The following is a 25,965-nucleotide window of genomic DNA, read 5'->3' as shown; positions in this document are numbered from 1 at the left end:
AGCCCTGCTTGGAACGTCATAATTTATTCCCTTTGTGTTTTTATGCACAATTTTTAAAAATCTAAGGTTTTCACTGTGCAGCTCACATTGTGCGACAATCAAGTTAACTTCCTGGGCAACAGCAGTAAAGGACTGAATGGCTTCACATCCGGGGCACGACGGCACATGTACAGTCTTCACAAACCTCACTCTGGGGCGGCCAGCACTGACCATTTAGAAATGGGGGTATTTGTAGCAAGTGGTTTTTATTTAAGGCATATTGTTTTACATCTCTAGATTCAGCGATCTATGTAACAGGTTCTCCAAGACTTTTGAGAACTTTATGAATAATTAACAGCATACCAATTATCTTGCTAAGAAGAAATTTTGTGCTATTCTTGGGGACTAATTTTTCAAAGACGATCAGGCTATTTCACAATACTGAAATCAATGATGTTTCCGTATTGGGAAACCTTTTCAAGTGAACTACAGTGTTTTGGGTTTTTTTTTTTACAAGGTATTGAGTTGAACAGTAATAGAAGAGGGTGTGCGTACTTGTAGGACGACTTACGAAGGATAAATAAATAAGAAGTTGAAAAAGGACACATTCTTTTCTTCCTGTGGACACTAGCGGTTGCTATTGCACTATAACTAGTCAACAACTACTTCACACTTCTGGAGCCACGGGCACAGTGAGGAGACAAACACCCTCTAAGTCTGAAAGGTAACCTGGCAAGTGCCCGCACCCCTGAATCTATCGTGAAACAGCAATGACTAAATCCGAACTGGCCAATTATGCAGCCCTGTACATCAGCAATGTGAAACAGGTTAAATAAAAGAACAAGATCACTCATTTGATCAAGCAATTCAGTTTTATGAATTACTAATGTATAATTTGTGGAAAAGGTTAACAGGAAAAAAAAGCCCATGTAGGAACTGAAGGTATTAGAAAGTTACCTTACGCACTTCAGTATCTATGATCAATATAAAAGTGTGTTACTAGCACACATCACACCTTTACCTAAACCTCAACAGTTTAGACTGGCAGTATTCGAAGTAATAAATGTTAAGTTACTTTGGTTACAGGATTACTTCCACAAAGTTTAAAGAATCATATAAACCCATAAAATTAAACTGTATCTAGGAGTATATCCAATAAACACCCAACACATGAGTTACGTACCTATAAATTTAAAAAATATCTCATCCTATAATAAGACTAAATTTCCATTTTAATTTTCCATTAATGTTCAGGGCACTTGTTTTAGCAGCTGTTCGAGCACAGAGCATTTTTTTCCTTTAAAAAAATAATTATTGCTGTAATAATCTGTAATTATGGTTTATAACTGCAATAATCCCAAAGAAATCCGTCATTACCATAGATCACAAGTAATCGTTAACTACTGTTAATGACCTATTTCTTAGGGATTATTGTTTCCGTAAACCATGACCGTATCATCACAAATATGGAAGAGCAAGACAATATAATACAAATGAGATCGTAATATAATAATAAACTTATTTTGTAACATTAAAAGCCATTAAGCATCTAAATTAAAGCACCCGTAACGAGAGCATATAATTTTCTTTGTTCAACACTAACTGAAGTGTTTGGTCTGCACAAAGGAAACCGCGCACTGCTACCTACAACGGCGCAAACTGCAGCCGCGCTGGTTATTGTTCAGAATATAAAACAATCAGTTCTGAGTAGGTCACAGGTATCTTTAAAAGGTGGAAAAATTCCTTCCCCTTGACCTTTTTGACGAGAAGGGAACAAGTATTTATTTAAAATTTTTTATGTATCAGGCATTACATTAGAGACTTTGAAATATCATTTTATTAAAACTATGTAATATATCGAACTATAAAAACTCCTTAAATTTATATTAATCAAAAATCAAGTCTCACTTATTTTATTCAATAAATAGACCTTTACTGAACATTAGTGAACTATTACTGTTCAGTTATTTCCATTCGTATTTCATAGAACAGCTAATACCCTTTCGTAGGAAATATCCTTTTGTAGGGACACAGGTCTTTTTTTTTTTTTTACTGTTGTTCAAGTACAGTTGTCTCCACTTTCCCACCACCACTTTCCCCCACCCTACCCACTGCCGCCTCCCACCCTCAACCCTACCCCGCCTTGGCTTTGTCCTTGTGTCCTTTACACGTGTCCTTTGATTTCACAACTGAGTCTTTCCATTGGGTTGGCCAAAAAGTTTGTTTGTTTTTCCAGCACGATGGCTCTAGTGGCATTTGGTTGTCTTACACTTCATTCGCAACAATTTTGTTAGATTATGAGAGCTGTCATATCAGCAAGCATTAAAAAAAAAACTTTTCAAAATTGGTGAATTTGGGGGTAGCCATTTTAACATTGCAGATGGAAGAAAATACGCAACGTTTTTGGCATATTATGCTTTGTTAATTCAAGGAAGGTAAAAACGCAACTGAAGCCCAGAAAAATTTGTACAGAGTATGGAGAAGGTGCTGTGGCTGATAGAACGTGTCAGAAGTGGTTAGCGAAGTTTCGTGCTAGAGATTTCTCACTGGATGGTGCTCCGTGGTCGGGCAGACCAGTTGAAGTTGAGAACAATCATATTGAAACATTCATTTATTGAGAACACACAACGTTATACCACACAGGAGATAGCCAACATACTCAAAATACCAAATCAAGAAAGTTATTGGTGAAAATGAAAAATGTGTGTTTTACTTTATGGAAAAAACTTAACAGACTTTTTGGCCAAGCCAATACATTGTAATTTAATATTTATATATATGAAAAATATAAGTAGCGTATGTGAAGTGTGATAAAATAAACACCTGTGAATGAGCGACACAACTTAAGAACCAAGGCTTTACCAATACGCTGGCTCCTACCTCTGTACCCGCCCCTGGCTTGTCTCCTTACTCCCACCCTGGACGTAACCATGACCCTGCATTTGGAGCTTACTACGCCCTTGACATTTTTCTTTCATTTTATCACTTGCACATATCACTCTGTGTTCCTACACAGTATATTTCTAGTCTCACTTGAATATTTCAAACTATAAATATTTAATATGTATACTTTCAATTAAATATTTCAAACTATACATAGTTTACTAAGAACTGCTTTCTTCCCCCGACTAAATACCTTACCTCTGACATTCATCTTTAAGTGTACCTATAGCTCATTCATTTTACTGTTACACAGTATTATTGGGTTGGCCGAAAAAACGTGTATTGTTTTCAGAATATATAAATATGTAGTAAAAGTATGAAGAAAACGCATTAAATGATATACACGAAAATTTAAGTCTGCAAGGATTCTCTGCTGGCAGCAAAGAGGACAAACCTGGAGAGAGGAACAAAGGAAACGGCAAAGCCAGCGGGGCCGACCTGTTCTTTACACTGTGTGATGGCCTTTGTGACTGGTAACCACTATGTCTCAATGTACGTAAATACCCCTGGTATGCACTTGGTATTTAACGATTTTCAAAACTCTGCTAAAAGGAGAAATCAATCATGAAAAGACTAAATGCTGCAAAAATGTTCGTTCTCCCCAATTTATTCATAAATAATGAAATTCTAGCACGAGAGAACATTTCAAGGACAGAAAATTAACTGCTCCACGACTTAGTCCCTTGGCGGAACTGTGTAGCACAGAAAAAGGAGAGATACATAATGAGTAAAAGGCATTTTAAGAAGATGTTATGAAATGTAGAGGATAATCCTTTAAATCTGTTTTACAGAGAAGTTTAGGTGAGAAATCACTGAAAGTAAGTTTGACTATCACCCCTTACCACTCACTTTCTGAAACAACATAAAATATACAAGTATTTTAAAAAAATTTGGACTGTAATTAAAATGCCTTCTCTTAGAAACGTATAGAAACAGTCCCATTCTCATAATTCACGTCATTAAAAAAATCTGAAAAACGTATTTATTTATTTTCATTCCCTGCTAAGATCCTGAAAGGATTTAAAGGGATATACATAAATAAATCCTCCTCAACAAAGGATTAAAGAAAAACAGTGAGATTTGTTAAGTTTAAAGAACTAAAACATAATAATAATGAAATAAAGCCCTGGCTAAGGTTAATGCACAAATGCAAACCCAGGGTGAGGTCTCACGGAACTGTCTACTGGCTGACGCTGGGCTCTGAACTTGCCGTCTACTACGGAGAAGGAAAGGCGACCAGTCAGACCGGGTAAGAGGCAGGGGGAGGACAGTGAACGCTATTCATTATCAGCTTTCCTTATACTGATTCCAGAGAGAAATACATCCTATGAATATTATAAAGGAAAACTGAAAATTAACCATCAGGCCACCAAAATATCTGGAAGGTTAAAAAAATTAATGGCTTATAGGGGATTAGGAATTGGGGGAAGTAGATAAAAGTAATTTGTATAAAGTTATTAAAGTGATTAATGAAACTACTTAAAATTCCGCATAATACCACGGGACAGATAAGATGTACTGACCCTCCTGAATCGTCACGTCCACTGTTACCCCAGAAGCGGAATGCAGGAGCTTTTGGTAGTTCTGCGCGTTCTGGTCAAACAGCTGCACGAGAAGAGCGCACGTCTTCTCGTACTCACACCTGCTGACGGTGCACAGCTGCTCCAGCTGCTGAAACACGGTGGCAGTGTCATCCAGCGGGTCGTCTAAATTATCTCTGCAAATACAAGAACAAGTTTGCAGACAGCATTAGGATGTAAGGCACTTTTAGTCACCGCAAATGAACTTTACTCATGTTAAATAAAATTCCATAATGGATAAAGGAATAAAAGAAAAACAGATTGGAATGTAAAAAGCAATGTCTATATTTGCCTATGGCATGATTATATACATTTAAAAAATACTCCCAAAAAGCTACTTGGACTGACAGGCGAGCCCACCAAGGTCCTGGCCCACAGGGTCAACGTACAAAATTCAACTGCATGACTACATGCGAGCAGCGAGCTACTGGAGACTGGACCTTCAAAACAGTGTCTTCCAAAGGCACTAGAAAACGTAAAGACTAATGAAATCTAATTAAACGTAGGTAAGAGCTGAAGCCTGGATACTACAAAGCACTGAGGACAGAAATCACAGAAGAGCTAAAGAGATTAAAAGACAAACATGCTCATTGGCTACAAGACTCAATATTGGTTAGATATCAATTCTGCCCCCAAATTAATAAATAAATTCAATGCAATCCCAGGCGAAATCCCACCAGGATTTAGCTGTCAATACTGACAACATGATTTTAAAATTTATATACACAGAAAAAACAAAGGAAGGAAAAAAGCCAAAAATAATTTGGGGGAGCCCTCATTTTCATAAAAATTTTATAGGGATCTGTAACACACATTCATAAAAATTTTATAGGGATCTGTAACACATTCATAAACATTTTATAGGGATCTATAACACACATACAGCAGAGCTCACAAATTACAGGTGTACAGCTTAATGAATTTTTACAAAGTGAACACACCAATGTGACTGGTACTCAGAACAAAAACCAGCACGTTTCTAGTATTTCGCAAACCTCCTTACTGCCCCAAAAGCCCCCTCTTACTGACCCAAAGGAGGAGCACAGATTCATTTTGCCTGATTTTGAACTTCATGGAAGTATACAGCCTGCACTCTTTTGGGTCTGTCTTCCTTTGCTTACTATCATGTTTGTGGAATTCACCCATATTATTGCACATAATTGTAGAACATTTATTCCCACTAGAGCCAAAATCATTTTGAAAAAGAAAGACTAAGGTGGGAGACTCATACTACCTGATTTCAAAGTTTATTATAAGACAACAGTAATCAAGATAGGTTATTAGCAGGAGAAATATAGATTAATGAGAATAGAGTCAAGAAACAGAACCACATGTATGCGGTCAGTTACTTTTCTAAAACAGTGTAAAGGCAATTCAACGGAGAAAGGACAGTTTTTTTACAATTTTTTTTTTTTTTACAAATGGTATTGGGATAACTGCTCATCCATATGCCAGAAAAACACCCCCAAAACACCCCCCAAACCCACAAACCTCAGGCCTTACCCCATATCACATACAAAAATTAACTCAAAATGAATCATAGACCTCAATGTTAATAATGAAAGTATATAACTTCTAGAAGAAAAATACAGAATAAATTGAACTTTGTCAAACTTTATAACACCTTATCTTTGAAAGACTGTTAAGGAAATGAAAAGGCAAGCTATGAACTGGAAGAAAATATTTGAAAAAACACATGTGATAAAAAGACTTGTGACCAGAATATACAGACCCCTCAAATCTCAATATAAGAAAATAACCCAGTGAATAATGGGCAGCAGATTGGACAGGCACTTTGCCAAGATTAAATACAAATGATAAATAAGCATATAAAATGATGCTCAACTTTATTAGTCTTTAAGGGAATACAAGGGAATTAAAACCACAATGAGGTACCATTATATACCTATTAGGTTGGCTAAATTTTTAAAAACAGACAATATCAAGTGCTAATGAGGATGGAGAGCAACTGGATCTTCCATACATTGCTGGTGGGAATGCAAAATGATACAGCCAATTTGGAAAAGAGTTGGGCAGCTTCTTACAAAGTAAAACATACACTTACCATGAAACCTAGGAGTCTCACCCCTCACTGCCTACCCGAGAGAAACAAAAGTTTATGTCTATGCAAAAATCTGCACAGGAACATTTACAGCTGTTTTATTCACAATTGATAAAAATAAAAACAATCCAAATGTCCATTCACAGGTGAATGGATAAACAAATTGTGGTATATCCACAGAACGGAATACTATTCAGCAATGAAAAGGAACCAACGACTGAAGCAATGTGGAGGAATCTTATATGCACTATGCTAAGTGAAAGAAGCCGGACTAAAAAGCTACATACTACACAATTTCATTTTTACAACATTCTGGAAAAGGCAAACACTATAGGAAACAAAACAAATCTGTAATTTCCAGAAGCTAATGGTGGGGAAAGGACTAACTACAAAGGGACCCAAAAGAACTTTTGGGGGATGATGAAGCCATTCTAGATCTTAATTTTGATGGGCATTATACAACTGTATGCACTTGTCAGAACTCATAAAACTGTACACTAAAAAGGATGAATTTTACAGTAGGTAAATTACTCCTCAATTTTTAAAAATTCCAAGATGCAAAAGATGAAAATTCAACAGAAAGATTTAGTTTTCAATACCTCACAACTATGGCAACAGATTCCAACCGAGAAGTGATAAAGGCCTTCGTGATTTCTGGTGCATAAGTGTCTAACAAGTGGGGTTCAGTTGATTTCACAAAAGGAACTGAAGCTACCATCCTTTGCCACAGAGTTAATAAATAATGAACACTGTTGGGAGCAAATTCCCAATGCTACAAAGAAATAAAGCAAATGTTATTTAAAATGACATATCTTTCTAGAATAAGAATTACAGAGGAAAAATTACTAAACACAGATTTTAAATTTAACTTTTATGCTGATTATATAACCAATGAATGATTAGCATATAGCAAATTTTGTAAATGCAAAAAACGTACGAAGAAAAAACCAACAATCTCTCACTATTCTTCCACCCAGGAATTATCACTATTAAAATGTTAGTAAACTTCCTCCTAATCTTCGTTCCATGAATAGTTTTCCACAGAGCTGATAGCATTTGGAAAATATAGTTTTTAAACCTTCCCCCTAATTTATAAATTTTCCCCAAAACCAATCTGTAAAAACTTCCTCTTATTTCCTCACATAGATTTTACTATAGCTTCTCAATTCATTCTGCAATTACTAGATATTTAGATGCCCTCTAAGTTTTTATTATAAAAATATTACAATGAACTTTCTACCCTAAAACCTTGCAATAAACATTTTTAGCAAAGTACTCTAATAGATGCTTAAAAAAATCCCTACCAAATCTTACCAAGAATCTACAGTTTAATATCAATTATATATTTCTATTTACCTGTAGGCTAGTAATGGTAAAATTGGCAATCAATCTGATAACTTCAGGATACTCCTTCACCATAACTAATTCTCCCAGCTGGTAATTTGTCTTCAAACGAGCCAAAAATCGACAAAATTCATGATAATTACCTGGATCAGACAAACCCTAAAATATGAGACAAAAAGAAAGGTTTTTAAAAATACTTAAAAACAAACCAAGCCAATGACCATCAACAGAACTCCAAGAGTACTTCATTAAGTCTTCCAGTTTGCATGGGCACTCGTGATATTTCTTATCAATTAGGTAGACAGGAATGAAAGAAAACAAATAATTTCTGCTGGGTTTAATGTTGTCATCAATTATTAACAATAAGGAATCCAAAATAGAGGTTTCGCAGGAAACTCTGCACCATGAAAGCTAAATTATAATGCTTAGGGACCCATTGCATTACACAAAGTGTGTGTATATGTGTGTGTATGTGTGTGTGTCTCGTGGCTTAAACAGAAGTCAACAGAAAACCTGGAAAACATTTAAGATAAAAAAAAAAAAGAATGGGCTCTTGCAACCCTGGAAAAGAGCAATCAATACCACCTGAACTTAAGATAAATGGTGTATGTACATGGCACACACAAGTAATAGAAATTTCTTTGAATTCAACAAACTTTTACCGAGAACCTACAGGTGCTTTAATCTCAAGCATCTTCCTGTAGCTAAATGAAAAGTCATTTGAATAATTATGGCAACGAAGGGCACAAAGTTTGACAAAAATACTACAAGACACAGAAATGACTTCTGGCGGAGGACAGGTTAAAAGGAAAGACCAAACTAGGTGCCCGCAGTAGCCTGTGAGCTCCTGGAAGATGGGGCACATGTGTTATCATCTTCGCAGCGTGGACACTTCGCACTGCAGCTGGCACGAAACAATTCAAAAAGTGCTTGTTTAATACCGAAAGCATGTATCGGAAATTTCGCTCAAGTGAGCTCAAAGAAAGAATAGAAAATAGTGTCTAATTATTAAGGACAAATTACAAAAAGTATTGTGTACTCATAGGTCCTTGAATACATTGACAACTCCAAAATAATTAACATAATATTCAAACTAACTTTTATAGCCATGAAACATCAACATTTGGATGTTAAGTCAATTAAGAAAATTATATGATATTGTATTACCCTCCACATATTGATTGATGGTAGTAATTAAAACTAAAAACATTAAAGTATATTGGTAAAATTCCATTTATCAGCAAAACACATACACTTTATAGTTATACTAAACTGAAGGTAAAGCAGGGTGGGGGCACTGGATGAAAGAAGGTGAAGTGATTTGCAGAAAAACATGTACGTGTAACACACAGACACAGAGGACAACGTGGCGACAGCCAGAGGGGAAGGGGGGAGGGGGTGGGGGGGCAGATGGGAAGAAATGGGGGTGGAAAGAGGCTTGGTTGGGGTAACAGACACACAAGGCCATGTGCAGATGATGTTTTATCGACTGGCACACTTGGAACTTGTGTGGTTTTATTAACCAATGTCACCCCAGTAAGTTCAATTCATTTTAAAAAGGATAATGCAAATGCACAACATATAAAATACTCCTAAGACTAACCTACAGAAATAATTGCTCTTTAAAAAACATTTTATGTACAGATATTGTATGTGGTAACCAAAATTAGTAGTAACCAAGAGATTTATATAAACCTCCTTAAATCATCATTTAACCTTTTAAAATCTGTACTTCTGTTACAGGTATTTTAAGCCAAGCACAAAATAAAAAGTGAAACAAAAAATCTTACCTAGGCACGTAAAACCACTACTCGATAATGGCTTTGCAATTCTCTGAAATGAGCATTGCTACTGAAGTTTTGCAGTTCGTGTAGAAAGTAGACTTTACAATCTACAAACTCTGGTTTGTCCACAAGAGGGCAAAAAGACATTATTTCGTAATTTAAAGCCACTTATCCCAATGTTAACATTCAGATTTGTATTAAGTCCTCGAGTGCAGAAGGCAGCTATAACTCTGAATCAATCACTTCAGGAACTTAAGACGTGCAAGCAAAGAAACGTAGTACAACAGTGAAAAGCAGAAGCGTAATATGATATAGGAACCTACTCAGCTAAAACAATGGAAAAATGCAAGAGGAAGAACACAGAAGTATGTCAGGAAAGGTGCCCATTTCCACTACAAATGGGCTATGAGAAAGGTGAATATACTTCATGTTTTCTTCCAGAATCATAATAAAGTAATGAGTTTGTTATGCACCTTTCAGCAGAAAAACTGTATTTCTATATGCTAAGTATTAATTCATAAATACCTGAGGGTTTTCAAGTATCCTTTTTACTCCCTTAATTAAGTTGCTAAGGTACTTGGCACGTTCGGGACTGCTAAATAAGGACCTTCTGGTAGAAGCAAACTGAACTAAACATGAAAGAGCCTGAAAAAGGAAACAATAAAAGTCATTTCAATTTTAGAAGTAACTATGGCCACATGTAAGGAACATCAGTCTTTACATTAAAAATATTTTTAATTTCTGTGTTTAAAAAAGCATTAGAGAATCCAAAAATAATGAAAGCTAAAAATTTAACTTATCAATCGCCACCCCATCCACAACCCTTCAAACCCCATTAACATTTCTATTAGTGTGTCTTCTCTTCTGGTATTTTTTCATGTGTTAAATATGCCCAGAGCAGGGCCTGGGCATTTACACTCAGAAGGCTCTCAGTTGCTCCTGATGACCAGTCCTGTGTGCGAACCTGGGCCAGGTGTCCTACCAAAAGGAAAATAGAGTTTTCTGGTAGAAGATATTCGGGGAATACTGAACACTATGCACTGTGGTATTCTGTAAACGGGCGTGGAGGGGGGGAGACCTCCTGCCACTTTACTTAATTCAGCATGTCCCCAATTTCTTTGATGACAGAACATCTTACCATTCATAAATATCTTGAGGAACAATTTGGAAAATGCTGCTGGAAGAGTCAGACACTCAATGAAAATTCCTACCAAGAATCTATGGTCTAGTTATCTTCTTAAAGTTACTACTTTACCAGACAACTTCACTACCTGGGTTCTTAATTCCACCACTGGTGCCTACGGAAGTCTGCTGGATTACTAAATGAGAGGCCCCAAATTGGTAACTTTTAGGTCAAACTGGCCCATATATGTTTTGTGTTGGTCCATATAACATTTGCTTGCCCAGTTCTTTAAAATATTAGCATTTGCTGTCAATATTTAAATATTTCAATTTTGCACAAAATGTCTGGCTCCCTTGGCAGGGGTGACAGTAAGGACAAAGATCAGACGACATTTTCTGATGTTCTCCAGTTTGCCATAGTCCTTACTGCTCAAAAAATAAACAAAACGAACAAAAAGCCTTAGGCAATTCTGATGCGTAGAAAGTTTGAGAACCTCTAGTCTATCAAAGACACCCCAGGTCTGCGGCCCCAGAACACCTAGGTTTGAGGCTCCGCCCCAACATTCTGGATGCAGCCCTGGAGAGAGTCGCCCAGCCAGGCGGGTCTGTTTCCTTGTTTTCACAGTGAGGATGGGAACGCCCTGCAGGGCCACTTGGAGGATCAAGGGACATAAGCACCATATGTTAACAGGACACACCCAATAAATGTCCCTTCCTCTTAAGTGGAACTTCCACTTCCATGTATGTTCCACTTTGTTTTTTAAGCACCAGCAGCTTATTTGTTTTATCCCAAAACATAACTGTACATGAAACCGTTAAACACAAGACTATCCCAGTTAAAAGACAGAAGGCTGAGGCTTTGTGGCACCAGCTGGAAACTTCATGTCCCGTGAAACCCAGTTCAAAAACCACCACCTTAAAACCCTAACTTCGAGAGGATACATGTTCTAAACAGAAGGACCATTTTTGTGAATGAGTCTTTTTTGCCTCTCCAGGCGATAACGTATCTAAAGCATGCCGTTCACGTGCAGTCTGAATCTGGACACCTATTTCAGGAAATGGCAGTGTTAGGGCTCCCCAGCTCTACTCCCACAAGCTTAGATATTAAACTGACAACTTTTCCTTCTCTCTTTTTCTTCAATCTTGCCTGGCTTCTGTTTTAGATTCCACGAAGATAGGGTTCACAGTCTCGAAGTTCTATATAACCGAAGAGTTTCAAGAATTATTAAATCACATACTAGAACTGGATTTAAGAAACACTTAGCAACTAGAATGAGGAGCACCAAACCAAGTGAGCGGATCACCTCCATTTCTCCCTCAGAGAGATCTGATGGGGGCTGCCTGGCATGTCAGAGGCACAGAGGCAGGCAGGGCTGAGAAAGAGCTAGAGACAGGGTCAAAGAGGGGAAGTAGCAGAGGAGGCTGGCCAAACTACTGAGCACAGGTCCAGAGAAGGGGCAAGGACCGAGGGGGAAGGAAGATACACTCAGAGGTTGGTAGCGGGCTTGGCTCTGGGTGGAAACTGACTCAACAGCGGTCGGTTCCAGGCTCACCCATGAAATGGGGTGCACTGCTGGCTATCAGCACAATCTGAAGAACGGCTGAAACAATACAAATCCCAGAAATGTAAGAATTTCCTGCGAGATAACCCCAATCAAGAATATAAATAGAATTTTTACAAGTAAATCTGTAACAACCTTAGAGGAAGATCACAAGCACTTTTTAATGAAATAATAAATGATTTTTACTTACTAACTGAGACAGTAGTGGTGGAAGCGAATGATACAAATTGAAGAAAAGATCCAATGTTTCCGGTTCCAGGAAAACTAGAAAAAAAGTTATTCTCTAATGCCATTACTTTCAATTCTGTGATCTTAACAAAGTGAGACAAACCAAGCACTCCAAAATCTCTTCAACCCTTTCCAGTTAGACTTAATTCCTTTTTAATTCCTAGTTATTTCCCTTTAAAGATGAAATAGTACAGAGATAGAAATTAGTTAGCTATAAGATATCCCTTATTTCTATGTAGCATTACAGTTCTTCCTGGAAGAATCGTCTTTATATTTTCAATTGTATTAAAGTATAGACATTTAAAAATTCAGTGTCAAAAGGTAACTAAAAAGTATGTAATAAAAAAGAGCAGTACCCCACCCCGATTCAAAACCGTTCAACTCCTAGCTACATTTACATACATATTTCCAAATGGCATGCTATATACTATTTCTTTGTTTTACTCTTGACATTAAATTACCACACCACTCTCTCCACAATCCATCCTTTTTTAAGAATCCACCCACTATTATACCAATTTAAGATTAAATCAATTCTAAGTGTTTATATTTCTTACGACTGTGTAAATAATGTTAACAGCTGAAGTGAGGATTGTATCCCATTTCTAACACTCTCTGGATTTAATCATACCATCTTTTCTGTACTTACGTTGTACGTCTACCTGTCCCTAATTCTTTACAAATGCTCTCAGTCTTGCAAAATGTTCATGCCATTTTCCACATGATCAATAACATCAAGTAACTATCATTTTCATTCCCTCACTCCTTCCTCCCAGAGCCTTCACCTTGGACTGGGTATTCCTAAATTTGTTACACAGTTACCTCCTTTTTATGACTACACACTGTCATCTTGGTTTGAGGCTCCCTATCCCAAAGCCCGTGTCTTCCACTTTTTTGGTTTGTATAGCAAGTAGCTTCCTGATAACAAGTACATAAGGGATAAATTTGGGGAGAATTTACAAGTCTGATAATGTCTTCATTCTATCTTATACTTGACACTTTCAATTTAGGCTGAAAATAAGTTTCCCTCAAAAGTCCAAGGATATTACACTGCTGTCTTCTAGCTTACAGGGTGGCTACTGAGAAGGTTAATAGCAGTCTGATCCCAATCCTTTGTAGGTGACCTACTTTTGTTCTTTCTCATAGGTTTTAGGATCTTCTCCTTATCCTTATTATTCTGAAATATGATTATGACGCTTGGTTATGATTATGATTGCGTCATGATTATGATGTATCTTTTCCATTCATTTTGTTGGGTACTTGCTGGGACCTTCCAATCTGAAAATTCGTACCCTAGTGCTGTGAGCCTTTTACTGCTATTATTTGTTCGCAAATTTCCTTCTGTTTCTCCTACCCTCTCCTACCCTCAAACTCCTACTAGTCAGATGCCAAACCTCCTAATTTCATGCTCTAAACATTCTTGTATTTTCATCTCCTATCGAATCTCTCCTTGTCTTTTTGTTCTACGTATTGGGGTATTTCCTTAACTTTATCTGCCAACTCTTTTACTGACTGTTTTATTTTGGCAATCATCTTTTATATTTGGAATAGTCTTTGAGCGTTCCTCTTAAAAACAGTATTGTACTTTTGTTTCAGGGTGCATTATCTTTCTCTCTCTCTGGAGATAATAATCACACTTTTTAAAAGTTTACCTCTACTCTTCACCTTGTCTCTGTTTCCACTAACTCTCCCTCATTAAAAAAAAAAAAAACAAACCTTTTTGAGATACAGACTCACATGCAGTATCAAGAAACAGCAGAGAGAGACTCCAGGTTCCCTAACCCAGATTCCCCCAAGGAGGAGCTTACGCTCCTGGAAAGCAACAACACTGTATCACAATCAGGAAGATGCAACAATCCCCTAATCTTACTCTGATTTCCCAATTTTACATGTACTTGTGTGTGTGGATTTAGTCTGTGCAGTTTTTATTAGATACGTTGGCTCATGTATTCATAACCATAGTCAAGGTGTGAAATCCCTTTTAATTGTCAGTCTCTAATTTCCATATTAGTTTTCACAATATCTATGGCGTGTCTCCAATATCTCATATGCCTGAATGTGAAACCTCTCTGGTTTAGTATCTTGACGGAAAAAATCCCCAGTCTCAAAAAGCGCGAGGGAGGGAAGTGCACAGAGGGGAGAGAGGGAAAAGGCAGGTCACCTAGCTGTACAGGTGGTACAGAGGGTCTCGGGGAGTTTGTGCAGGACTTTGTACCCAGCCCTTTCAGCCCCATTCTGTCTTATCCTGGGTCATTTCAGTCTGACTCCAGGAACACCCGACTGCCATTGCGATTCTGCGATGTGTGAGAGCCAATCAGCTTGCTTTTCTTGGTATCCCTCTTTGTAAGAAAGTAAGTTGCAATTCTGTTTGCTAAGTCAGTTACTCTTTTCCTTCTCTTTAAAACTTTGAAAAACATGTTGATATCTGTTGCCAAGTGTGGTATCCTCTCCCACTGTTTATCTGAAAGTTTCAAAACAGAGCTCATTTCCCCCTCTCAAACCTGTTTTCCCCCTGACTCCATAGTCAGTCTTCTTTGCCTCAAAAGCAAAATACGGAGTTACCCTGATGTGAATTGGAGACTGGAATAAGCAGCTACCTTGGGTTACAAATCCCTTTGAACTTTTTGACTGTCTCGTAAAAGCTGCAGATGACTGCACACAGGCAACTATATTGCTTAATTCAGTGCATACAGCTGACTATGCCTCACACTCAACTTCTTTCTTACTTGTTCTCCAGGTTGTTGGAATCTGCACAGTGCAAAGGTCATCTGCAGACTCATCTGCTGAACTGCCAATGAAGTCAAAGCTAAGGCAGCTGAGGACCAGCTTCAGGGCCTGCATTACTAGGTTCTGTTGGTCTTGATCCTGAAGATTGAACGGTTTGGCCAACACCTGGAAAAAAGTTCAAAAGCAAATAAAACTTTATAAAATATGTCAATAAACAAATTTTCACTAAGTAAAATAATTTTTCAAGGCCAAATTAAAATAAGCAAAAAAGAGTTTACAAAGTTATGTTATTGTGTATATTAGAAAAAAACTAGAAAATCACTGTCAAAAATCTACAATAGACTATTTTCATACTTAATTTTGTAAAATGGGAATAAAAAATGTTACTCTTAACTGTAAAATGTAGGTCACCTTCAACAGTTTTAACAGGTAACTTGAGAACAAATACTTTTTATAGCACAAATGTATAAATGTATGGGATTCATTCAAAGGTTTCTTGGAACAAGCTGAAATAAAATATTCTTCAAGCAAAAGTGGGGGAACTTCATGCATAAATGATCCCTATCCAGCTAACAAAGGTTCTCAGAGCTGCTGGGGCGTGGGAGGACCCTTACAAGCTTCTGGAGAACAATCCTGACCCCCCTCCCCCCCACAAAGGTCCGTTCTGACATGACCGGAATACGTTATATGTCCCAGAAATGCTTTGTGAAATATTTGTGGAGGAAATGATACGAATTGTGGGATTCTGCTTCAAGAGTAACACAAAAGGAAAGAAAGTTGTTAGGTTAGGGACAGAGATGAGACAAGACTGCTCATGGGTTGTTACTACAAATGACTGATGGATCCAAGGGAGCTCATTATACTATTCCACCTTCTTTGCTACATGTTAAAGTTTTCTATACTAAAGGGACATTTTAAAATAATGTGCTCTTTCAGCCTGGCCTCGTGTGGGGGTGATCATGTTACTACTGAACCGAACTAAGTGGAAAACAGTGAGCAGTGGAACATACTTCAGGAAATGCTGTACTACACCAACTAACAGGCTTGGGCAGCAGGACAGAGTCCCCACGTCACAAGAGAACACAACAGAATTATGAACAGTCCTATCCCTAATGACCAATAAGGCACAAAGTAGCAAATGGGGAAACAGTGTTGCCCTAAGAAATTACTAAAGTCAACCATCTTGGCTAAACTATGAATAAATACTGTAACTGATGAATTAGAAAAACCTACTGTCATTTCATTGCTCATCTACACCCCGTTAAAGTATGGACAAGGCAGTAGAGAAACTAAGTCCCAATTAGCTTCTGCAGTAAACAAGTCCATGTCAGGAAGACACTGAAAGTACTATCCAAAGACAAATTTCTCAATTCTCTTTGGATTTTACTTTATTATATTCCTAGTGAGTGAAAGTGAATTTTTGGAACCTCTTACAGATTTGTGCAAATCAGTAAGATATCTTAGATTAGATCTCCCTGCACTCTGCCTTTTGAAGAGTTGTAGACAATCCTAAGATATAAAATATTGTCTAAATTATAAAATAGGAGTTTCTATAACTCTTCAAAAGGCAGAATGCGGGGAGGGAGACTCACCTGAAATTCTCTGAAACGTAAAATTTCCTAGATACTGTAACTAAGATTCTGAATTACTAAGTAACTTACCTCCTTCAGAAGAGAGCATGCTAGCACTAAAATGTCTTTGAGGGAAGTGTCACGAAATGAGGTAGCTATTTTCCTGTGTTTTGCTGAAGGTCTAGAATAATCAACCTAAAAAGATCAAGATGAATTTATTTAACCAGGCTTACCAAAAAGCGCAAAATAAAATTTACTAAGTAGGAAAAAAAACGGAAATGATGATTAAAGAATCATAAAGTATAGAGCTAAAAGAACGTTTAAAAATCTCCTTGGATTAAGTGGCTTGCTGCGGGCCACTCGAAAAGGTAACGGGAGAGCCCTGGTTAGAGCCCACGTTTCTGGACTGTTTCAGTTCAGTGCTCTTCCTACGAACCATGCTGATCCCGAAATTAAAAACCAGAACTGACTGAACTTCCAGAGGCAGTATAAACACATACTGTAACATAACAGACAGATACTAAGACTATCAATTCCTGAATTATGGACATTAAGCAAGTAACAACTTCCCGGTTCCTCAGACTCTACCATCAAAATGATAAATATCTAAGATAATCGCATCTTCAAATTCTAGCTTTTTGTAAATCAGCAAACTGAATCGGTTATATAAAATTTCTTCTATATAAAAGTGATATTTCTATATATATATACCAGATATGTCATTGGTTTTATATATTCTTGGTACTCTAAAAAGAAACCAAGGCAGAAATTATAAGTAATCAGCAATTTGATTTATTATATAAGCAATAGCACATTCCCTCTGAATATTTTATTAATGATAAATAATCTTAAGAATAAATTTACTAAGAACCTCTAAAATATATATGGTCAAACTATATTATTAATACCATTAATGTTTCCATTTATCAATAGGAAATAGCAAACAAAAACTGAAGTCTGAAACCCAAACAATGATGAACACCATGGACAAAGTGATTACATAAAGTAGTTACTGGAATCTGTATCCAGTAAGTAAGATCTGAATTACCATTTCCAGCATTCTTCCCTTCTTTCAAATCAAACTTCAGTCTGTGAATCCTACAACACATCCCTTAATATATATATAAAAAAAAAATTCTCCTCCAGACAAATTAACAGTAGCATGCAGCATTACAATAGCAATTTCTGAAACATTCTTCATGCATTATCTCACTGAATCCTCCAAACTGACCTGCCAGGTGTCTAATTTCCTCTTTCTTACCTATGAGAAAATTGAAGGGTAGAGACGCACTGCCTCGGACCAACCTGTCATTACCAGCGCATCTACAACACAGGAAGGGCCTTGGGTTCCCTGGGCACTCGCACCCACTAGGCCACGGGCCAGCAGCCGTCCCAGGAGGGGGCCACGGCAGATGCCACTCTCACTTCAAAGACAGCGGTGTGCACGTGTAAAGCCATGGGGAGGTGCATACTAGGCAGTAAGCACAGAGCTAAAACACAAACCCAGGCCTTATTTCAGAATTATCTTGGAGGCCTACATGCTCACTGGTACATGGAGACATTCAATTTTCTGAGAAGAGAAACTGTGGGTCCATTTTCTTCTGCACTCCTATATGCCTCTACCATGTAGGCAAAGTATAGTTAATTTCTTGAAGATTTTATATTCAATACACTCCAGGAATAGCAGACCTTGCTTCTAAAAAGGCAGGATAACATCTATTACTCTTAACTTGTAAGAAAGTTAGATCTTTTCCTTGAAAGATACATCCTGTTATTGACACCACGCAAATTCACCTGGCCCACATCTGACAAGTGTATTTGATTTTCATTGTGCATTGTAGCTCGCCGACAGTCTGGTCCAGAAGCACTTAAGAAACCCTATTGGAATGACCAATGCCAAAGTCAGGCTGAGTGGCCTGTGTCCAGAAGCCGTATTATTTTTTCACCACACAAAGCCAAAATCACCCTTGAGACCTTGAAGGTTTTTTCAGAAGGCACTTGGTTCTATACAAGATAAGCCTGGAACATCTTGTACCGGAAAGTAAGAAAATATTCAAAGAATGGTAAGTAAATGTCAAATGGACATAGAAGCTAGCTTGAAAGGGCTGCTGCTGGCCAAATCCAGGAAAATTTGAACATCAAAATATGTAACGAATTATAACCTATTAAATGAAATAGGAAAGTAGGAATACCTACTGATATAAATAAATGAATAAATGGAAACTTTGGTAAGGAATGAGGTATTTTCAGAGTTTTAAAGTACCTCCCAATAAAAAACTTATTACTTACAAAGGGGAAAGAGTAAATTCACAATTGGAGAAGCCCAGGAGAGACAATCTTAATCAAGTGCCCCAGGTGAACATCACCAGTGACGTGACAAACCAGCTCACGTGCTCCTGGTCAGAGACGAGAGCACAGTGTCGCTTCTGTGATGTTCCTAACAAAGGTGCATAATCCGAATCCACCAATGAAGAAACATCAGACAACCCCAAAGTCAGGGCCATTTTACAAAACTAGCCTTCACAAGCATCAAGGTCATACAAGTGAAGGGAAGATTGAGGAACTTTTCTAGATCAATGGACACTAATAAAACGTCTAATAAATGAGATGCGTGATTCTAAATTGGTTCCTCCCTGGGACAAACGATGAAACCTAAATGGAGTATGAGAATAACAATAATAAGCCATTTAATTTTCTAATTTTAATGTGCAGGAGAATGTCCTTGTATGTAAGAAACACACTGAAGTATTCTGGGACCACATTGGCAACTTAGTAGCAAATGGTGTAGAGAAAACTTCTTTGTATTATACTCCCAAGTTTTCTATAAGTTTAAGGAAGTTAATTTAAAAAAAAACCAAACAGCTTTGTTGCACTCTGGGTCATACTTTTATTAGAACTCCAGACTCCCTAGTATTGTCTTATTCACAATCTACACACAGAAAACCCTCACTACCAGGGCAGTCTGTATTCCTACTGTGTTGTGAAGTAGGAAGTGAAAAAAATCCTCGTTTTTAAGATTAGCAAAAAGCTTATGGTGGTTTAAGCTGAATAATGATACATGGGGTTTTTGTACCATTCTCTTCACTTTTATGAAATGAAATATTCATACTAAAGTTATTTTTAAATACATATATTTTAAAGAAAGCTACAGTTCTTTAGACATATTTAGAGCCTAATAGGATCAGCCAAACTCCTTGTCATAATGTCCCATAACGTCCTAGCGCCAACGCAGTAACTCTGCTCGGGGAAACACGCTACTAGTCCTAGAGATACACATACAGATACTGGCACAAGGCAAGAAATCTTCACCTACTCCAGGGAAGTGACTGGCTGTGGTGTATGAAGAGATCACTTTAATTTTAGAAATTCTTCAAATCTACAAGTATTTTCTAATTCTTGATTGAACACAAGCAGAAAATAGTTATTTTGGATGATTTTTTTTTAATACACTGAAATTATACTGTCTCTCCGAAGGGAGTTTGGCAAGTGGTCCTGGCAAGCTCTCCCTACATGTATGCACGTGTGTGTATGTAAATACATGCATGTATACACACACACATACACATACACACACAGACCATTCAAGATGACAATTTCTATATACAAACCTACATTCCCCTTTATTGTAACTTTCCAGATAGAACCCAACTTCTGCTTTTGCTCTGTTGAGAACCACAGTAAGTACAAAAGTGAACAGAGGCAGGTGACAGAGCGCTCAGCTGCGGAGCTCACAAAGGCACTGTTGGGGGGAAGTGTAGCTTCTGAAAACCCCCCTTGTACAGGGTTAAAATCCCTGCTAGCAAGCGGCGAAGTGCCAATGCCTGTTCTTTGATAAGTCCTGCTGTGTACCCATTATTGAGTATCAATTTACCAAGCCACTTCTATTTGTGAGCAAATAAAGGTTTGTTTCTCTACTGCATATAATTTACTTTTTATGGTTAGGATATTACTATATATGCAGAACATAAAAGGGTAATTCTCCAATTGCCATGGAGCAAGGACCATGTCTAATTCCCTATTCTTTGGAGTACTTTCTACTTTTGGTGTTATTTTCAATGACAGTGAAAGTATTCCAACACTTATTATCCCACCAATAGATTAAGAGAAAAACACCTGACTATTCAGAGTTGTATGCCACATATGGAAGATTTTATATCGAAGAAACAGCATTACTTAGCAAACATCAGTCACCATTAGATGGAAAGGCTTACCAGGTTCATTTCTTGAGTCAGTTCTGAAAGGATTATTACTCCTATGACGCAGTGCTCCATGGTGCCCTTTGGGGAAAATAACCAAGTTCAGACTGACTGGAGATGTGTTTGGGTCTTACTGTAACTGGGTAATATTTACAAGTAATTAAATGCTGAAACATAACTTAATCTTAATCATATATCTTAATCTTAATATATCATAACTTAATCTTAACTTCTCTTAATCATATATCTATTAAAATATGTACAAAAAGCACAATGAGGTCCACAAATACAAAGCATTTCAAGTTCATTTTTTGAAGAATAAATTAGTACACAGAGTTGAGTGGGATAAAAACTCATGAATCTTAGAACTGTGTGATACTCTACAAAATGTTTTCAGCACCTAGAACTTATCATAAACTAAACCTGAAAATACAGGAGTCTAGTTTAATACTTTTCATGAGACCCTGGATAAGAAGGAACAAAGAACACTTTTTAGCACTATAAATCTGCGTGAAGGCTACTGAGATACATGCATTCAATAAATAATTAATGAAAGCTTAGAAACTAATTTAAATCCTCACTCTACTATCAGATAAGCGCCCTCAGTCCCCTTTGATACTGTGTAATAGTGCGTGTGTACGCACTCGTTACGTGTCTACAATGAAGGCACGGGCAGCATCCAGAGCACTGGGGCAAACACATGCCTGGTGTACCCGGGGTAGATACTGGGGTAGATCCTATGGTACACAGTTCCACAGCCTCTGTAATGTTTCAATTTAATCAGTTTCCAATTGAATCTCAAAAACTTCTTCCAATCAAAATTCAGGTTTTATGCACACATTATTAACAAATTACCCTACCGCAAACTCAGATGGCAAGTATGAAATAAATGTGGCACCCAATTATAGTGGAATCATAAAAATATACTAACAGATGACACACTTTTCAAGTCTTCATTTTACAGTTGGCCATTCCCTGTCACCAAATTCCACTAACAATGGGTCACTAAGTCTAACTAAGTTCAAACCATCTCATAATAAAACTATAAGCAAAAGAAGTGTGCCGTAATTTTTGCATTTTAATTCTTTAAGACAACCCAAACCGCTTGAACCGAGCTAGAGATTTCCTATTCTCGAAGCATCCATCCTCCGGGTACACCAAGCCAAAACCCCTCACGTGTGGTTCCCTGACCAACCGACTGGTGGTCTGCAAACCCAATGCCAATCTGAGAATGGTTGGGTACTAGTCCATGAGAGGATAAAAAACTTTGTGCCAGAATATAGAAGAGCTAAGTCACTGTGTACACTGGTTAGTTCCGCTGGCACTTTTTCAGAGCATGTCTTTCTGGGTGAAATAAGCACCGTGCTGACTTGCATTGTGACATAAACTCCTTATTTTGCTGTGGGCAATGTGAGTAGCCCGGCCCCAGGCAACAGGAGGGTCCTCCGGGCATGTGTGTAAAAAGGAGGCACTGAATGTGAGTGTGGCCACAGACTGCGGAGACGGAGAAAAGAAGACGTACACAACTTCAGGACACTACAGGTTTAACAAACTTAAAATCATTTTTAGTACAAAATTCAGAGGAATTCCCAAATCCCAAAGGAATCTTTCGGTACCACTATTTTAGAGTGCTAAAACATTCAAGTCAACTGTGTTTCTCACGACTCAAGGACAGGTTAAGTCACATACCAAGAAAGCAAGTGCTTTCTTTGATACTAGAATAAACTTTGAAAATACAACATTTTCTGTTTCTTCTGACCTTCCACAACTGCCAGAAGCACACTAAAGCCCAACTTAGCAGCCACTAAAAATGGAGCTTGAAAAACGTTAGTCAACAAGAATGATTTCATTCCATTGAGTTTCAACCCTGATTTTAAAAAAAGAACTTTGAAGCCTATTCTTGTCTATGCTTATGGTTCTTGATGAGCTGCATGCAGTCGTAGTAAGTGACAAGAGAGGGGCGCTATGGTGTTGGCCAAACTCCAAGTACAACTCTAGGAGAAACTCACCAGTCTCTGAGCAAACTCTGTCTGCCCCAGGGCAAACCTACTCGGGGCAAAAACACACTCACTCGCGTGGCTTTAGATGATCAAACGGAGTAAGTCCTCAGCAGGTGCTGCCACTTTAAGTGAAATGACTCACAGAGAAACCAACTTTACTATAGCACTCATTGACATAAACAGAGCTAAGCTGCTCTGCATCTCATCCACAGTGAAACAAAATGACACTATTTGAGGGCCTGCATATTTGTGAACCATGGTCTGAACAACATGAATAAAAGAGGAATAGCCTGTCTAGCTTTTCATTTTCTGAGGTGTCCAGCATTGCACTGCGTGATGGAGTTACATCTTACACGGGGATTAAATTTTACAGTTACTGTGTAAGAAGTAAGATCTCAGAAAGTCCAAATTGCTCCTGATTGCTAATAAACCAATACTGACCCATCTCTCAATTAACCCAAACTGCCAATTTTTCCTCAAGAATTATTAACAGATTGCTGCTGCTTCAGGACAGCACTAGCTAAAGTACTTTTCTTGCAAGTAGGATTAAAGTTTGGATAGAAAATACGCATCTTCAAACCTCTGAATCCTACTGAGCAGAGCATGGGGGTCATCGCAAGAGGCACACAGGGGCAGGAAGTCACAGACTTAGGTTTCCCAACACTGGCACTTAGGTTGAAAACATTCTTGAGAAACGAATATAGTCAATGGGGTCCAATGTAACTATATTGGTGTGTATATATGTATTTATGTACCTTAAGTTAGAAAACTTGTTGAAATGCTAGCTCTATGCATTACTTGGTCACTCTGCAAATTTATGCAAATTACTTAACTTTTCTATGCCTGTTTCCTCATTTACAAAATGAAATCTACTTCAAAGAGACGTAATGAGCAACACACAAAAACATTATATATACATGTTTTGTATATATGAAGCACATAGATATACACATGCTAGAAAGGACAGACATATACTTCTGCAGTTAGAAAACATTACAATGTGCATTGTTCTCGTCTGCACGTTATATAATGGCAAGGTCCTTATTTGCTGGCAATAAAAAATAAAGGACCCAGGGGATAAGTAATAAATCATACTAATACAGAACTGGTAGCCACAAAACAAACCATACAACTTTAACAAAAACAGTTCTTTAAACTTAAAAATGATGTTCTAATACTGTTATAAGGCCTTTTTACCTGAAGAAACTTCTTCACATCAGCAATAATTTCTCTGAAGACAAACTGGTCTTTCTGAACTTCAAACCACCCCAATTTGGTGATCTTAGCAATGACCTGAATTAGGGCTTGGATGACAAAGGGAGGCAGCTTGGGTTGTGATGCCACATAATTAAGAATGTAGTTTCCTGTAAGAAAACATTCTGCGGTCATTTGGACTTTCCAGTAACAAAATATGAATCATGTGAAGAAAATCAGGTGGTAAATACACATTCTTTGACAAAAAGTTATTCCCTTTCTTTAAGGCATGTACTTACTTAGTCAATTCTACTGTAAGACTTATTTTGAAAAAGCAAATTTGTTCCAATTCAATTGATATGTGAGAGAATAATTGGAGTATAATGAAAATGTCTCTTTGGTTTTTGCATGATTTCTTATAGGAAAAAATGCTGAGTGAATACAGAAGACTCCACCCAGGCCAAGTGAACTAAGCCACACATACACACCTCATCAGAGAAAACATACAGATGGCAAATAAGCATGTGAAAGATGTTCAACATGCCATGTCTTCAGGGAAATGCAAGTCAGAACAACGGCAAGACAGTAACTACCGTGTAACCTATTAAAATGGCCAAAATGCAAAACACAGAAAACACCAAATGTCGGCAAGGGTGTGGAACAGCAGTACCTCTCATTCACCAGTGGTGAGAATGCAAAATGCTACAGCCACATGGAAGACACAATCTGGTAATTTCTTCCAAACCTAAACACGTTCTTACCATACCACCCAGCAACCACTCTCCTTGGGAGAGGCTTATGTGCACAGGAAAACCTGCTTTACTGCCGTTTTATTCATAATTGCCAAAACTCAGACACAATCAAGTTGTTCTTCAGGCGGTGAATGGAGAAACTGCTGTATCCAGACTGTGGCATATCACTCAGTGCTTTAAAAAAAAAAAAAAGAGCTCCCAGGCCAGGAAGACGTGAAGGGACCTTCAGTGCATACTGCTAAGAAAGAAGCCAATCTGAAAAGGCTACCCACTGTATGATTCCACCTGTATGAGCTTCTGGAAGAGGAGAAATTGTAGAAACAGTGAAAAGACCAGTGGCTGCCAGGGGTTAGAAGGTGGAGGGAGGAAGAGGTGAATAAGCAGAACACAGGATTTTCAGGGCAGTGAAACTATGCTACGTAACATCATAATGAGGATATACGTCATCCCACATTTCTCCAAACCCACAGAACGCACTCCGCTGAACCCCGATGTACACTGTGGACTTCGGGTGGCAACGTTGTGTCAGCGCAGGTTTGTGAACTGCGACCACTTTGCTGCAGTTGCTGACAGTGGGGGAGGTTCTACACGTGCAGGGGCAAGGGGCTTACGGGAACTCTGTTTTTTACTCAGGTTTGCCGTGAAGCTGGAACTGCTCTAAAAAATAAAGTCCATTTAAAATGTGTGTGTGTGTGTGTATAAAAGTCAAACAAAAACAATGTTTTATGACTTAGGTTTATCATGTTTAAACCTTTATTTTTAAAACTGTGCATTTCTCTTTTGCATTCCTAAGCACACGAGTGCATGAGGGCATGGGTAAACCCTCCTCGGGGTTTTCTGCAGCGTCCGTGACTCTGGGAGCTTAGAGAAATATCAGTCAAATACGTCAGACAAATAATACACTGTCATATGATCCATTCA

At 37.8% G+C, this 25,965-nt stretch overlaps 1 protein-coding gene across 2 annotated transcripts in view; it reads right to left on the bottom strand.

Moving 5' to 3' along the window:
• The window catches only part of RANBP17 (RAN binding protein 17), a 232,708-nt gene that overhangs the window by 194,890 nt on the left and 11,853 nt on the right, over positions 1-25,965 (bottom strand). For both annotated transcript variants that reach the window (XM_053927056.1, XM_024577058.3), the window contains exons 4-12: positions 24,296-24,462; positions 21,114-21,179; positions 16,993-17,097; positions 15,331-15,496; positions 12,567-12,640; positions 10,218-10,337; positions 7,921-8,067; positions 7,164-7,336; positions 4,446-4,639 (exon numbers count right to left, since the gene is read on the bottom strand). In XM_053927056.1, coding sequence (XP_053783031.1) covers positions 4,446-4,639; positions 7,164-7,336; positions 7,921-8,067; positions 10,218-10,337; positions 12,567-12,640; positions 15,331-15,496; positions 16,993-17,097; positions 21,114-21,179; positions 24,296-24,462 — 1,212 coding nt within the window. The remainder of the gene's footprint in view (positions 1-4,445; positions 4,640-7,163; positions 7,337-7,920; positions 8,068-10,217; positions 10,338-12,566; positions 12,641-15,330; positions 15,497-16,992; positions 17,098-21,113; positions 21,180-24,295; positions 24,463-25,965) is intronic.

Source organism: Desmodus rotundus, chromosome 6 (genome assembly GCF_022682495.2).
Source record: "Desmodus rotundus isolate HL8 chromosome 6, HLdesRot8A.1, whole genome shotgun sequence".
NCBI classification, from domain to species: domain Eukaryota; kingdom Metazoa; phylum Chordata; class Mammalia; order Chiroptera; family Phyllostomidae; genus Desmodus; species Desmodus rotundus.
This window is presented reverse-complemented; position numbering and strand designations above follow the sequence as displayed.